The 13,476-nt window shown below is 35.0% G+C and overlaps 1 protein-coding gene across 5 annotated transcripts in view; it reads left to right on the forward strand.

Moving 5' to 3' along the window:
- Nucleotides 1-7,512, forward strand: part of ATP2B1 (ATPase plasma membrane Ca2+ transporting 1) — a 592,658-nt gene extending 585,146 nt beyond the window's left edge. For all 5 annotated transcript variants that reach the window (XM_079938566.1, XM_079938562.1, XM_079938563.1 and 2 more), the window contains one exon: nt 2,298-7,512. In XM_079938566.1, the coding sequence (XP_079794692.1) occupies nt 2,298-2,609 (312 nt within the window). In that variant the 3' untranslated portion in view covers nt 2,610-7,512. The remainder of the gene's footprint in view (nt 1-2,297) is intronic.
- Nucleotides 7,513-13,476: the final 5,964 nt, after the last annotated feature.

The following is a 13,476-nucleotide window of genomic DNA, read 5'->3' on the forward strand; positions in this document are numbered from 1 at the left end:
GTTCTCTTCTTTTATTGACTTGAAAGAACCTGGAGTTGGGAGTACAGAAAGCTTGGTTCTAAGACATTCTGGCACTAATTTGTAGTGACCCAGTAAGGCAGCCACCTGTCCTTAGTTGCTCAGTTTCATTATTTGTAAAGTGGTTGAAATAAACTATCTCGAATATCCTTTCAAGCTTCGATGTTCTAGGGTAACTTAATACATTTTGTTAGATAGGAAAAAAAATCTTAGCAAAATTGGAAAGCTTTGGTAAAAAGGGATCTAATTTCACCTGCCACAGGTGTGAGTGTAATTGTTTATACAAATATACTCACTGCACTCACCTGCTTATAACTCTTTACACTGCCCCTCCCAGAGCTTTGCCGACTTCCAAATCTCTAACTTAAACCCATACCTTTCTTCTGAGCTCTGGATATTTTCACTTGGATGTTCTGCAGCTCCCCAAATTTAACATGTTTCAAAAATTGATTTTTATTTTCCCCTTGATTCTTCACTACTCCCTTCTACCCAGACTGGTCAAAACAAAACATCTCAACTGCTTCTCTAGCTCCATTAGCAATACCAGCAACCAAGTCAAATAAGCAACAACTTGAGAGTCATCTTGAGCAGCTCTCATCACTAACCAGACTTGCTGGCTGGTCCTCCAGTTTGTATTCTCTGTGCCTACTGGCCACTGACAGCAGTGAACATAGGAGTGCAGGAATCACTCCAAGATCTTGATTTCAATTCCTTTGGATAAATTCTTAGAAGTGGGGATCTGGAATAGTCAGACTCATACAAGCAGAGTAGAATGGTGGTTACCAGGGGCTAGAGGGAGGGGGAATTGGGAGATGTTGGTCAAAGGGTACAACATTTCAGTTATACAAGATGAATAAGTTCTGGAGATCTAATGTATAGCATGGTGACTACAGGTAACAATACTATACTGTATTGTATACTTGAAATTTGCTAGGAGGGTACAATCCCAAGTGTTCTCGACACACACAAATGATAACTGTGTGAGGTAGTGGATATGTTAATTAACTTGATTGTAATGATTATTTCATAGTGTAGATGTATATCAAATAGTCTTGTATGCCTTAAATATATACAGTAAAAAGTAGGCATAAACTGCTACATTTTCAAAAAAATAAATTCAAATATCCCTGTGAAGAAATTAATTTTTTCAATGCCATTGTCTTATGAGGTGAATTTAGTGACTTATAAGATGACTTTAGTGATCTTTTTTTTGGAATATCAGTATCAGTTACTTCTGTTAACTATGAGTAAATGATGTCTTCATTGCTAAACAGGATTCATTAGAAAGCAAAGGCAAACACTATTTGAATTGATGTATACTAGATGCTCAGCTATTTGGATTTTGTCTTTTTTTTTAAAAAAAACTATTTACAACACTGGGTTAATGAGACCTAACGTCAGTATGTGCAGGAATGTATTTGAGTCAATTATTTGTTAACCTCTCTTCATCCATACAGCAGACTTCTGAGAAGGAAGGTGAATTGTTGAGCTATATGTTTAAGGGTGAAAACGCTAGAAGACTTTGTGTCTTCTCCTGGGGAAATTTTTCACAGAAGGATCCCAGAGGGCTTTTTGTTTTGTTTTAAATCTGTTCTTTCCAATGAAGTTTAGTATGTAAATTTATTTGTTTTATTATTATAGAGAAAAATACTAACACTTGACTGACAAATGGCATATACTCAAATATTTATAGCTGTTTAATGGCATTTTATAGATATTTATTTGGGTTTTGTCTTTTTATTTTTTAATTAAGGGCATAGTGGGGTAGATGTGAGTTCATTGTGACATTCGGCTTATATTTGCTTGGCTTTTTCATAGTCGGTGACACCCTAATTCCTAGCATGATTAATAGTAACCCTCTGTGCTTGACTTTGTTTAACTTATTTGAATTGTTTTCAAAAATTATAATTTTTTTCATTTAAAAAATTAGCTAAAGCTGTGTATGGTTAATTTTATGTTTGTTTTGTTTGATTTTGTTTTTTTAGGGAAAAAAATCCTATAAAATGGCTATTAAATTCTTAGCCAGTGACAATGAGATTTTCTTAGTATTACTTTGAATTCTACACCTCTTAATTCTTAGACTATGTGGTTTTGTTGGTCTGTAGTGTCCTACTAAAATATTCATTTTTTTTTACAGTGTATTGCAAGTTCCACTGCATTACATGCAAATATGATTCACTCATACCTAGCTGTTTGTGGATTCAAACTCATAAATGAACCATTTTTAAATTAAGCTAATGACGTACTGATAATCTTTCTGTGTTTTCTGATGTTTACAGATTCGAGTGGTGAATGCATTTCGTAGTTCTTTATATGAAGGGTTAGAAAAACCGGAATCAAGAAGTTCAATTCACAACTTTATGACACATCCTGAGTTTAGGATAGAAGATTCAGAGCCTCATATCCCCCTTATTGATGACACTGATGCTGAAGATGATGCTCCTACAAAACGTAACTCCAGTCCTCCACCCTCTCCTAACAAAAATAACAATGCTGTTGACAGCGGGATTTACCTTACAATAGAAATGAACAAGTCTGCTACCTCTTCATCCCCAGGAAGCCCACTACATAGTTTGGAAACATCACTCTGATTGTAAGCTGAATGTTAACACACTAGCTGCATTGTAAAGAAACAAATTGAAACTGGGTCTTTTCACATATTGTGACGGACAAGATAGTATTCTTGTCTTTGGACTTCAACAGAAGACACACTTGTACGAATGTAGATTTATTTTTTTAAAAAAAAAAAAAGCAAAGCTTTCTGCCAGACTGAGGGTGCTTTTTGGGGGGTGGGAGAAATGAACTGACAGAAACAGTAACTCAGCTTAAGTTGACCTGTGGATCATCAGTAGAACCTAAGAATGGTCCTGAACAGTGTATTAGCAAAGCTTTAGTTTATCTCAATCCTTGATGGGAGAGAGGGAGGAGTAAAGCTGGGCAAGCAAGCAAAGAGCCCTGGATCATTGAATTGATGCTTTAATTTCTGCTGTTGGCTGTTAATAATTTGGATTATTTATGTTTATAAATGATACAGATCTGTTTACAAGGTTTGTAGATACTTTTTTTGTTCCTGTTCATAGATGGGAAGCTTCCTTATAACTGATGCAGAGAAAAATTAGTCCTTCAAATACTGCTGTATTTTCAGGAAAAAAAGGGGGGGGGTGTTTCTATTGAAACTGTACTAAATTTTTGCCTACAATTTACCTTGTTAAATATTGTAGATAAATTGCTAATACTAATAGCCAAATAGATAACACTAATGCTTTGTTTAAAAAAACAAAAAACAAACAAAACAAAACAAAAAAACATGAGCAGTGGTGTTCTAATGAAGTTATGGCATCTGTCCTAATTAGTTTCTTAAATACATTTACTACTTAATGGTTTTGAAACAACTGTTTAATTTTTAAAATTTTTGAAAACTTGCTAATAACCTTTGTTCAGAATTTAGTAGATTGTTTAATGCAGGACATCAACTACATAATGAAAGATGCTTGAAATGCTTTTGTTATTTCAGGCAAATCAAATTAAATCAAACTATCAAACTACAAGAGAACTTTAGTCCTTTTTGTTTTTGTCTAAACATGTTAGTTCAGTGATGTCTTGGTGAGCTGTGAGTGAACTGTATTGATTTTTCTAATAAATCCTTAGAAACCTTCATACAGCATGAGGGCTGTTGGCATTTTGAAAAAGGTTAATAAGTAGAAGCATACATGTTTTCCTTTTGTTTTTGAAACTTGTTTGTAAACATAAATAAATATGCCCTTTTATTAAATAAATACACAGCGATGTTTTTTTAAAAAGAAATTTCAGCTTCTTTACTCAATTCTACATATATGGTGCATCGGTCTGTTCTCTTTAACCACAATTGGAATAAATTTCAAGATGGTAACAGCCCCATGAAGTACCCCCTTTAATTCCTTGGTGGCAGGTCTAACAGAACCAAATTAAGGAAATCATTGCAGTTTGACATGTTCCTCATAGAGTTTAGTTTGCCTAAAATAGTCTCACAGTTTAAAAAAAATAATGACCACCATTGTCTTTGATACATTTGTTTTCATTCTTAAGTGGCCAAATAACAAATTAGGTAAAATGAGATTATGTGAAAAGGTGGGAAAGGTCCTAAAAATATACATATTTAGATGTAATAATTAACCATATGCTGGAATGCCCATCTGTAAGCCAGTTGGAGTCTTTAAGTCTTTTTTTCTTTTGTCTACCTTCTCCCCCTTTTTGCCTCTTGTCTTTACCTTTTAGGAACTGGCATTGTGTTAGGGCCCAGATTGCATCAGATATACAATCCTCAGGCTGACATAAAGTTTACGAGGACTACTACAACATCTGAGAGTGCTGACCCAGCAAAGAAACATTTAGTTGATGGTGCTTGATATTTTTGGTGGGTGGGGGAGAATCTTTTTCTCTCCATCAGTCCTTTGCAGTTAGCCTCTGCAAGACTTAGAAGAACATTGGCTCTGTCAGCATTTGTAACTGTACATTATTCATCAGGTATTTATAGCAAATCATACTGTAAAAAGAGGTAGCATGATATGCTGGAAAGCATACGAGGCTAGGAGTCAGGACCTGGTTTCTAGTCTTGATTTTGCCATTAACGTGCTGCATGACCTTGGGGAAATCATTTACCCTAAATGAGGGTGGTGGACTAGACTATCTTGAAGAACCCTTTCAGCTCTAAAAATTTACCCTATCAACTGGAGAGCCTACAAGGCATAGGGAATAGAGAAAAGGGAAATGTTTTCAGTTTTCTTTTTTATTTTGGTTATGCTTAAATATGAATGTAATTACCAAAAGATTTAGAAATGCATGTGCTTTGGAGGATTTGTATTGAGCTTTTACAGTATTCATTTTTCAACTCAAGGCAATGGCTTTTTACACCAACTCTAATCCATAAACGGGTCTTATTGACATCCATGAAGTAGTAGCAAGACATGCTTAGTGTGTAGTTCTCTCTTTGAGACACTGTAATTTCTACCAGAAATTTCCAGAGCATTATGTAAGTGGAAAAAAATGCAAACAAGCTGTTAAAGATCTTGGATCCCATTATATAGTATGTATAGCTGAAATCAGCATCTGTAATTCAATCACGTTTTCTCTTTTATCCTCTAACCAAAAAATTGTTTAATTTTGCATCCCAAATGTTTTTAATCTTTGTATATTTTTTAAAAATCTTTTTCTCCTCATCATTGCCTTTTTTGTGGTTGTAAATAGACTTACTTGCACTTTGAAGATGAGTTACTCCTTGTCATCTTATAAATATGTGATATGGTAATTTTCATAACAGATGTCAGTTTTGAACCAAGAAATGGTGATTTGTTTATAAGCAAAAAAAAAAAAAAACTGGCTTCATTTCTGTGAAATTGCTCTTTGAAAATTTCTTTTTACACGTGTAAGCCAACTGAGATACCGTGATGGTGTTGATTTCTTTCAATGATGCTTACCATCTATTTTAGCCACTGAGCCTTTTATTATTTGTCTATTTGTAAAGTTTATTTGTCTTAACTCATTTAATAAATATACTGTTTATCTGTTTCTGAATGGGGACTGAACTTTTTGAATATTTAAATTGATTTGAACATCATATTTGGGAATTCTTTTTTTCTACTTGAAATTTTAAAGACCTAATTGATGAAAATTCTGTAATGTACTTGAAATGTTATGGCTGTGTTCTAATATGCATGATCTTGCCCCTAGAATGAAAGTGGGTGTATTGTCCCTACTCTCCTACCCACTGTCTTCAATCTTTGTAGCACAAGAGATAATTTTTGCAGTCCAGGGGAGAATAATGTTTGGGTTTTAAAAAAGATTAGTTTTTCACATTAAATGTAAGACCTTATTTTTTCATTAACTAATGCAAAGTTGTCAATAGCAATTATCTGAACGTTAGGGTAACAAAATTAATCAAATTGCCCTCAGCTGGTTTTTATAATAAATTATTAACATAAGTTAGCAACTTTGTTGAAATACTGAGAAAACTTTAAATGATTATTAATACCATATTTTTCCATCAGTAAAAATTATTCAGTTAATGAGTATATACAAGTACCATATTTATGACATGAGAGTTGTTTTCTACTGTCAAGTTCGATTGTATATATGTATTATGTATTAGGATTGAATTTTGAATTAATTCCCTTTGTAAAATTAACTGAATAAGAAAGGGAAGTTTCTGTAAGTTTCTGCTTATTGACATTTTTTCTTCCCTGTGTCTTTAGAGAGCTCCTGTCATGTTACAGCTGCCTTTGTTCTTTTAACGTACTCCACTCTTAAGACTCTGACGTCCAAACCCCATATCAACCTGTATCTTTTTAAATTAGTGTTGCACTCATTTGTAGACCAAAAAAACCTTTTAATAGCATAATTATACCACTGAACTAAAAACAATCTTTGAAAGATCCTTGAAAACTTGTCTTTATTTTAGAATAAGCATTATAAAAATACCATAAAGAATGTTTGATGCTGTAATGGGAGTCATGGTTGTATTCCTGTACTTCTCTTATCAGTACATGTCAAAAAGGACATGATCTTTATCCTTATAATGTAACTTCCTTTCAATAGATAGATGATTTTGTCTCTTAAACTCTCGATAGCTTATTTTTGTACTTTCTGTCTTAACTACTTCTTTAACATTTTCCCTGTTTGTTAGAAAAATACTTCAGCTTGCAGACGAATATACTAAATGTAGGCATGTTTAATCTCTATTCTCTGAATTCAGTGTCATTATTGAACATGATAATATTAATGGTTCCAAAGTAGGAAATTAAAGGAAGATATATGAATATGTGTTTATACGGTATCAGTCTTTGCACAACTTTCTTAACCAGCACTGTGTCCTAGGAAAACTAGTTTCCAAATCAGTACTACCCAAATCTGGGTGGGGTGTTCAATGCGGTAAGTTCCCTAAGAATTCTCTTAATTAAATCAGTTACAAGGACCACATAACTTCCGAATTACGTTTTAGATAATTAAATACAGACACTCTCTCCTTACCTATTAAAAGGAATCTTGTCATATCATAAGTTAATATCTATGGAGTACCTGATACATGCTGAGCACTCTGTGTGGATCATGTAAATATTGCTAACAACCCTCTGTACTGCTGCTGCCATTTTACATAGGCAGAGACTGAAGCTTAGAGAGTTTAAGTAACTTGCTCTTGGTCGCATGGTGAGCTGGAATTTACATCAAGGCTGACCTTCTCAAGAACCCCAAGCTGGTAGCTATTGGTTTTTACTGCAGTACTAGCATCTTGTTAACCTGAGTCAGGGCCCAGTGCCTAAAAAGCTTAAATTTTAAGTGTTCCTTTGTTGTTCTTTTCTGACATCAAATGCGTCAGAGATGATCTTAAAGATTCTTCATAACCTTCCTGGGTTATGAAGAGACTGAGGCAAAGAATCACCGATTAAGATGTATAATCCATGCTTTCCTTATAATCAGACCTCCTCTAGCTGAAGAGTGAAAGATAAACTAAGTCGTTTTTTTTTTTTTTTTTTTTTTTGGCCGTGCCCCACAGCATGTGAGATCTTAGTTCCCTGACCAGGGATCGAACCCGTGTCCCCTGCGGTGGATGTGCGGAGTCTTAACCACTGGACCTCCAGGGAAATCCCAGAACGGTGTTTTTAATAGCATATTTTGGTTAGAAGTTTTCGTTATTCAATACTTTTAAGATAGGTATGTTTATTCAAAGTTTCGTAGTGTTTTTTTTTTACTTGAGAAAATTAAATTTTATTGACGCCAAGGATACTTAGGCCACATCACCAAAAAAAATTTATGGTAATATCAGTAGTGCCTTTTAAATTAAATGACAAATTGTAAGTGTTCAACAACTTATGGTCCCTTTTTCTTGACATATATGATTAAGGATATATCTTTTTATCAAAATGTAAAATACCATCTGACAGAAGTAACAATTATTCTGTTGGCTTTATACATTAAATTAAATCACTGTACTTTAAAAAGTAAATATTTTCCTATTTTTCTTGTGCTAGATCTATATTTATAATATTCAAAAATTGCATAATTCAAAAACTGTAAGTGGATATAACAAAACTGATTTTGAACAGAAAACAATGTTTCTTAAATTTTTTCCAAACATTTCTTAAAAATTCAAATGGCAATAACTCTTTTCTAATCATAATTGTAAAGTTAGGCTATCTGAAAACCTACTGTTACAATTTCTTGTTAGACACATAGTTAGACTTTGTATGTGAAAGGAGTTGTATGTATATGCATGGAGTGCTCTTTACAAAAAGGAAGGAATTTTTATAAGGTTGATGCATTTTGAACGAGTATGTATTAATGTTAATAGCCAGAGTTATTCATTTGACAAACCTGTCAGGTTCAGAAGATACCAAATGACCAGGAAAAAGTTTCATAGTATTAGTCTAAAAAGTCATCGCTTTATTTCCTAAATAATTTGTAATGAAAATTTATCACACTAAAGAGATAATAACATTTTGCTTGAAATTTGTGAAACTAAAGAATAGGGTGTTTTATATTTCTTGAAGAATTATTTGGTCCTCCAGCTGTATTTCCCTTGGTGAAAATTCTTAATGTTTTAATATTTAGCCTAAGGGAGTAACCCTATTGCACATTATACTTTAATAATTTTTTAAATAAGAAAATTACAGCCATTATTTCACTACTGTTTTAATACCACTTTATATTAATGTTTATGGTTTGTGAATAGCCAGCCTCCCCATCTGTAAAAATAAGATGCTTGCTGATTTTTATAATCTTTAAGGTAATATTTTATAATTTTTATTATAATTATTTAATTAATATTTATTTAATTAATAATATTAATAAATATTTATAATTATTAATATTTTATAATCTTTAAGGTAATAATATTTTTAGGCTCTTGTAAGGCTGCTTTTGAAATCATAAGTATTTAGTCTGAGGCATACCTTAGTGAGTAGCTTGAGACAAATGCAAAAATATTTAAAACGTGAACTCAGGGACACCTGTTATCCGAGGTTAGAAATTTAAATTTAGGCTGTTTTTGATTTATCTAGGATTCTAAATCTTTTAACCATAAGCCTGCTCTTTCAGTTGGCTTCAAATCCTCCAGGAAGGGTAGTCTGTAGTATCTAAAATCTTTCACTTTCTCACTGTTACAGACTTGGGATGGGAAGTAGGTCTCAACGACTGAAGTGTGGTGGTGGAGAGAGTGAATTGTGACGGTGAAGCCACACCACATTTCCTGAGTCCAGGACTCAACTGCTTAAGAACACTACGCTAGTGTCTGTCTCCCCTTTCCTGGTCCCCAAAATGTCTGACTGATAACTGCTTTCCTGCCCTTTATCTACATCTCCTGCTTACCATTTATTCATTCACTCAACAGATATTTGGTACCTGTCATGGGAAATTCATACAGTTCTAGACTTGGGAAAACCAAGCAAGGTCCTTCCTGTGCGAGAGTTTAAGTTGTAGTGGGTGGGAGAGACAGACCTATATGAGGTGGTGACAAATGATGCTGTTACATAGTGTGGTCAGGGAACCCTCTCAAATGAGGTGACATTTGAGCAGAGACCTGAAGGAACTGAAACAGCCAACTTCTTGGTTGTCTGGAAGAGCCTTCCAGCGAGAGGTTCCAGTAGCTGGTGCTTGGCAACTTTGAGGAACCAAAGTGGTTCCTTGGCAACTTTGAGGAACCAAAGTGGTTCCTTGGCAACTTTGAGGGACCAAAGTGGAGTGAACCAGTGGGAGAGTGGTAGGATGTAGGCTGAGAGGTGCAATGGGGGGCTTGCCTATAAGCCTTGGCAAGAACTTTGGCTCTTAGGCTGACTGAGATGGGAAGCCAGTGGAGGTTTTTGAGCAGAGCGGCAGAGTGTGACCTTTGAAAGGATCATTGGCTGTTCAACACAGAGCGAGAAGTTGGAAGTTAGAAAACCAGTTAGGAAGCTGTTGCCTTTTTCAGATGCATTCCATTCCAGCTTAGCTTTTTCTGCTGCTTTTGTAGCCCCAAAGCTTTCTTCTAGAAGCTTCAAGCTACTAAAGAGTCTTGTGGACCCTTTATTTCTTTATATGTTTTACTTTTATGCTCCATCTAGATGACATAAGGCTGGCGTCATTTTTAGTCAACTCGCAGAACCTAGGTACTTTCCTCATTTGCTTTAGCCTATATGCAGTTTCCCAAATGAATCACAGTACTACGTTTTTACTCGGTGTTGTTCAGCAACATGGTCCCAAATAGAAGATGGTAATTTTTCAGTTCAGTCTCTAAGACTATAAGTGCACCTTCTGCAAACTATCCTTTTTTCTTTTCTTTTTTTTTTTTTTTTTTTGCTTTGTAAAAGCTCTTTACACCTGCTAATTTTATTTTTTATACCAAGTCTGGCTGTTGGTATACTGATTCTGTCATCATCTCCTGGCTAATTTTCCTGGCTCCATCCTAATGAAGGTACTGCAGTTGGCTGCCTCACTCCTGCTCCATCATTGACTAAGATGGCTTTGCCTCCTTGGCCTTTCACACCTTGGTTCCTAATCCTGAGCCACCTCTACTTACTTCTTGTCCTCAGCTTCAGAGTATACTCACAGTCTTGCTGGTCACCACAGTTCACACTCATTTCCTGGTTTTCCTCACTGATGCTCAAACCAACCTTTAATTTGTCCCTTATTCATTTAAGGGTCATTCCTCACTGTATTTATTCCAAACCTTTTACATCTTTCTCAGGACAAGGGTTCAAGATGTGGTTTGTCTGACTAGAACGTACCTTTCCCATTCTACCTTTCACTGTCAACTAAACCTATATTTTTTTCACACATTTTAGCAGACATCTGCCTCACCTTATATTTCTATTACTGGTTTTTGGTCCAAAGAACATGATTTTACATCTATCTATATTGAACTGTTGCTTTAGTCCATTCATGCCACTTTGACTCCTAATTTTATCATCTACTTTATTCTTAACCCTTCTCAACTTAATGCTGCCCAAGACAAGTGATTGGCTTTTCTTCTACTCCTTTATGGAAACCACTGTTTCACAACAAAACTGAAAGACCTAAGACAGATCTGCCAATAACCCTTTGCCTTACTTTTCAAAACCACTACCAGGTTGATATCAATGCCCTTTTAATCCAGTCACTCAACCAATTAGGGATCACCTAATTAAATGTTCTGTCATCCTACACGCAAATAGCCATCAGATCCAAAAGTAGATGTCTTGTTGAAATACTGTCAACTACGTTTCCTGTTTTGCTACAAATACTTCTTCCTTGGTTTCAAGTACTTTTGTCAGTTTCTTGATTTTCAGTTATTACCCTTGTCTATTCCCTCTTTGCCTTAAGCCCACACACTTAGGTTTCTTAACTGTGTTGTCCACATCCCTGTCCTCTTTTCTTTCCCATCATCAATCTATCCAACACATAACCCAAAATCTTCCTAAATCACCACTTTGCCCACATCATCCCTCCTCTCCTCAAAAAATAGATACGTAAATACCAGAGTTTAAAAAAGAGCACATGTTAAATGGCTCTTTATTTGATCCTAACAACTCTGGCCTCACATGGTTGTCATCTGCCCTCTTTCCACTGCTCTGACCACATTTTCTGTTCGTGTTCTCTTCCTTTCCCTGTGGATTCCTCCTTGAAGCTCCACGTTCTTGGCCCCTTTTTTACCGTATACCTCTTCATGGTGCATGTACTGCCCCACCTCCCTCCACCCTCAACACCTCAGGTATATAAGGGAGAAATAGTGAAGAGTGCTTTTTTTAGGGGGAAATCACCTCTGCAGAAGAGGGTGCTGAGGCTTAAAGATCTCTTGAGGTTTAGGGAAAGGTGATGTGATGTTAGAAGAGGATTTGCCTAGAAGTCAGACCTGGGGTTTGGTCCCAGTTCTGCCTTGTGCCAGCTTTTAATACCTTGAGGCTTCATTTTCCTCAACAGAATTGTGACTATTACGATTCTTCCCCAATTTTGGATGTTCAGATGGGCTTGGAAACATGAAAGCACTTTAACAATTATAAAGAGCAATGCAAGATGGTACTATTGACTCAGTAGCAACAGAAACAATTCTGTGAAGAGCTATTCCTGCCTCTCCCTATAAATTTGGTTTAAATAGAAATTTTCAGAGTTGTAAAGTGCCCTTAAATCCCAACTGGTTTATAAACACCCAAGGCTTTGTGAAGAGTACCCTGGGGATTCATCTCACTAGAAATAATAGTGTTTGCTTCCATTTCCTTTTTTTCTGTGCTTTTAGTCACTATAAACATTTTCCCTTTTAAAAAGAAGCAGCTTGCTTGCCTCTTGCACATCTGGAGTATCAGATGAGTGTGCTGGTAACCCACTCAATTTTTTTTTTTTACTATGTTATTTAGCTGAACACCACTGATGGTTTGGGACTGTTACCTAGTTTTAATGGCTTTTTTGATTCTAGTCATGACTATTTCCATAATGGACCATGGGATAAGTCCATATTTCCCAAACTTTGCTGCACATTGGAGTTACCCAGGGAACTTTAAAACATACTGGCCCCAGGCTCCCACCCCCAGGCATTGTGGTAGAGGCTGTGGCCTGGGCTTCAGGATTTTTAAAAACTTCCCAGGTGATTCTATTATGCAGCCAGAGTTTGGGAACTACTGGGTTAAACAGAGGGAAGCATTGAAAACTACAGTGCTGAAACGCAAGAAGATACAATGAAGAGCATAAAAAGTAATTTTGTAAATTTGCCCTTCAAGATGTTCAGTAGCAGAAGTCCTGTTTCCTTGGACAAAATGCTTTTAAAACATCAGGTTCTCTAGTACTTTAAAAATCAATGTTAAGAGAAAATATACTGTATAGAGGATTATATTTAGGGTTTTTTTTAATTTACTGTGATTAAAAAGTAACCTAAAATACATTTTAGTAAGAAGTTAAAACCTCTTTATCTTATTTGAAAAGCAAATTATGACCAATTTTAAAATAAACTAATTGGTTTTAATGAAAGCAAAATGAAAGGATCTCAAATATCAGGTCATGATATTTTACTTGGTTTTTAAATTCTAGTCTATATTTATAGATGCAATCTCAAAATCAAGCAATATGCCATTTTAGAGTTTTTTCTAGCATATTAACACTTTTTTGCGTAGTTAAAAATAAACAACATGTACAGCTTGACAGGCAAATGTCATTTTATGATGAATGTTAAATATTATATTAAAATATTTATAATACATTATTTAAAAGTATACATCTTTAAAATAAGATTTTAAATAAAACCACTTTATCTTGTACCTGGAAAATATTACTAATTGATTTTTTTCTATTTCTAAGAATGAAAATTAAATTCGTCCAAAAAAATTTGGCTCCAACCATCCATTTAGTTAATCCCTAAAAGACCCCAAAACATTGCCCGACTGGTGGTCTGTCCTATGCTTGACTATTTTCAGCAACAGTTACAGTGCACACACTAACATTTATTGAGCCCCTACTCTGGGTGACTTGCTTTTCTGTTTTACCTCAGTA

Source organism: Stenella coeruleoalba, assembly GCF_951394435.1.
Source record: "Stenella coeruleoalba genome assembly, chromosome: 11".
Classification (NCBI taxonomy): Eukaryota; Metazoa; Chordata; class Mammalia; order Artiodactyla; family Delphinidae; genus Stenella; species Stenella coeruleoalba.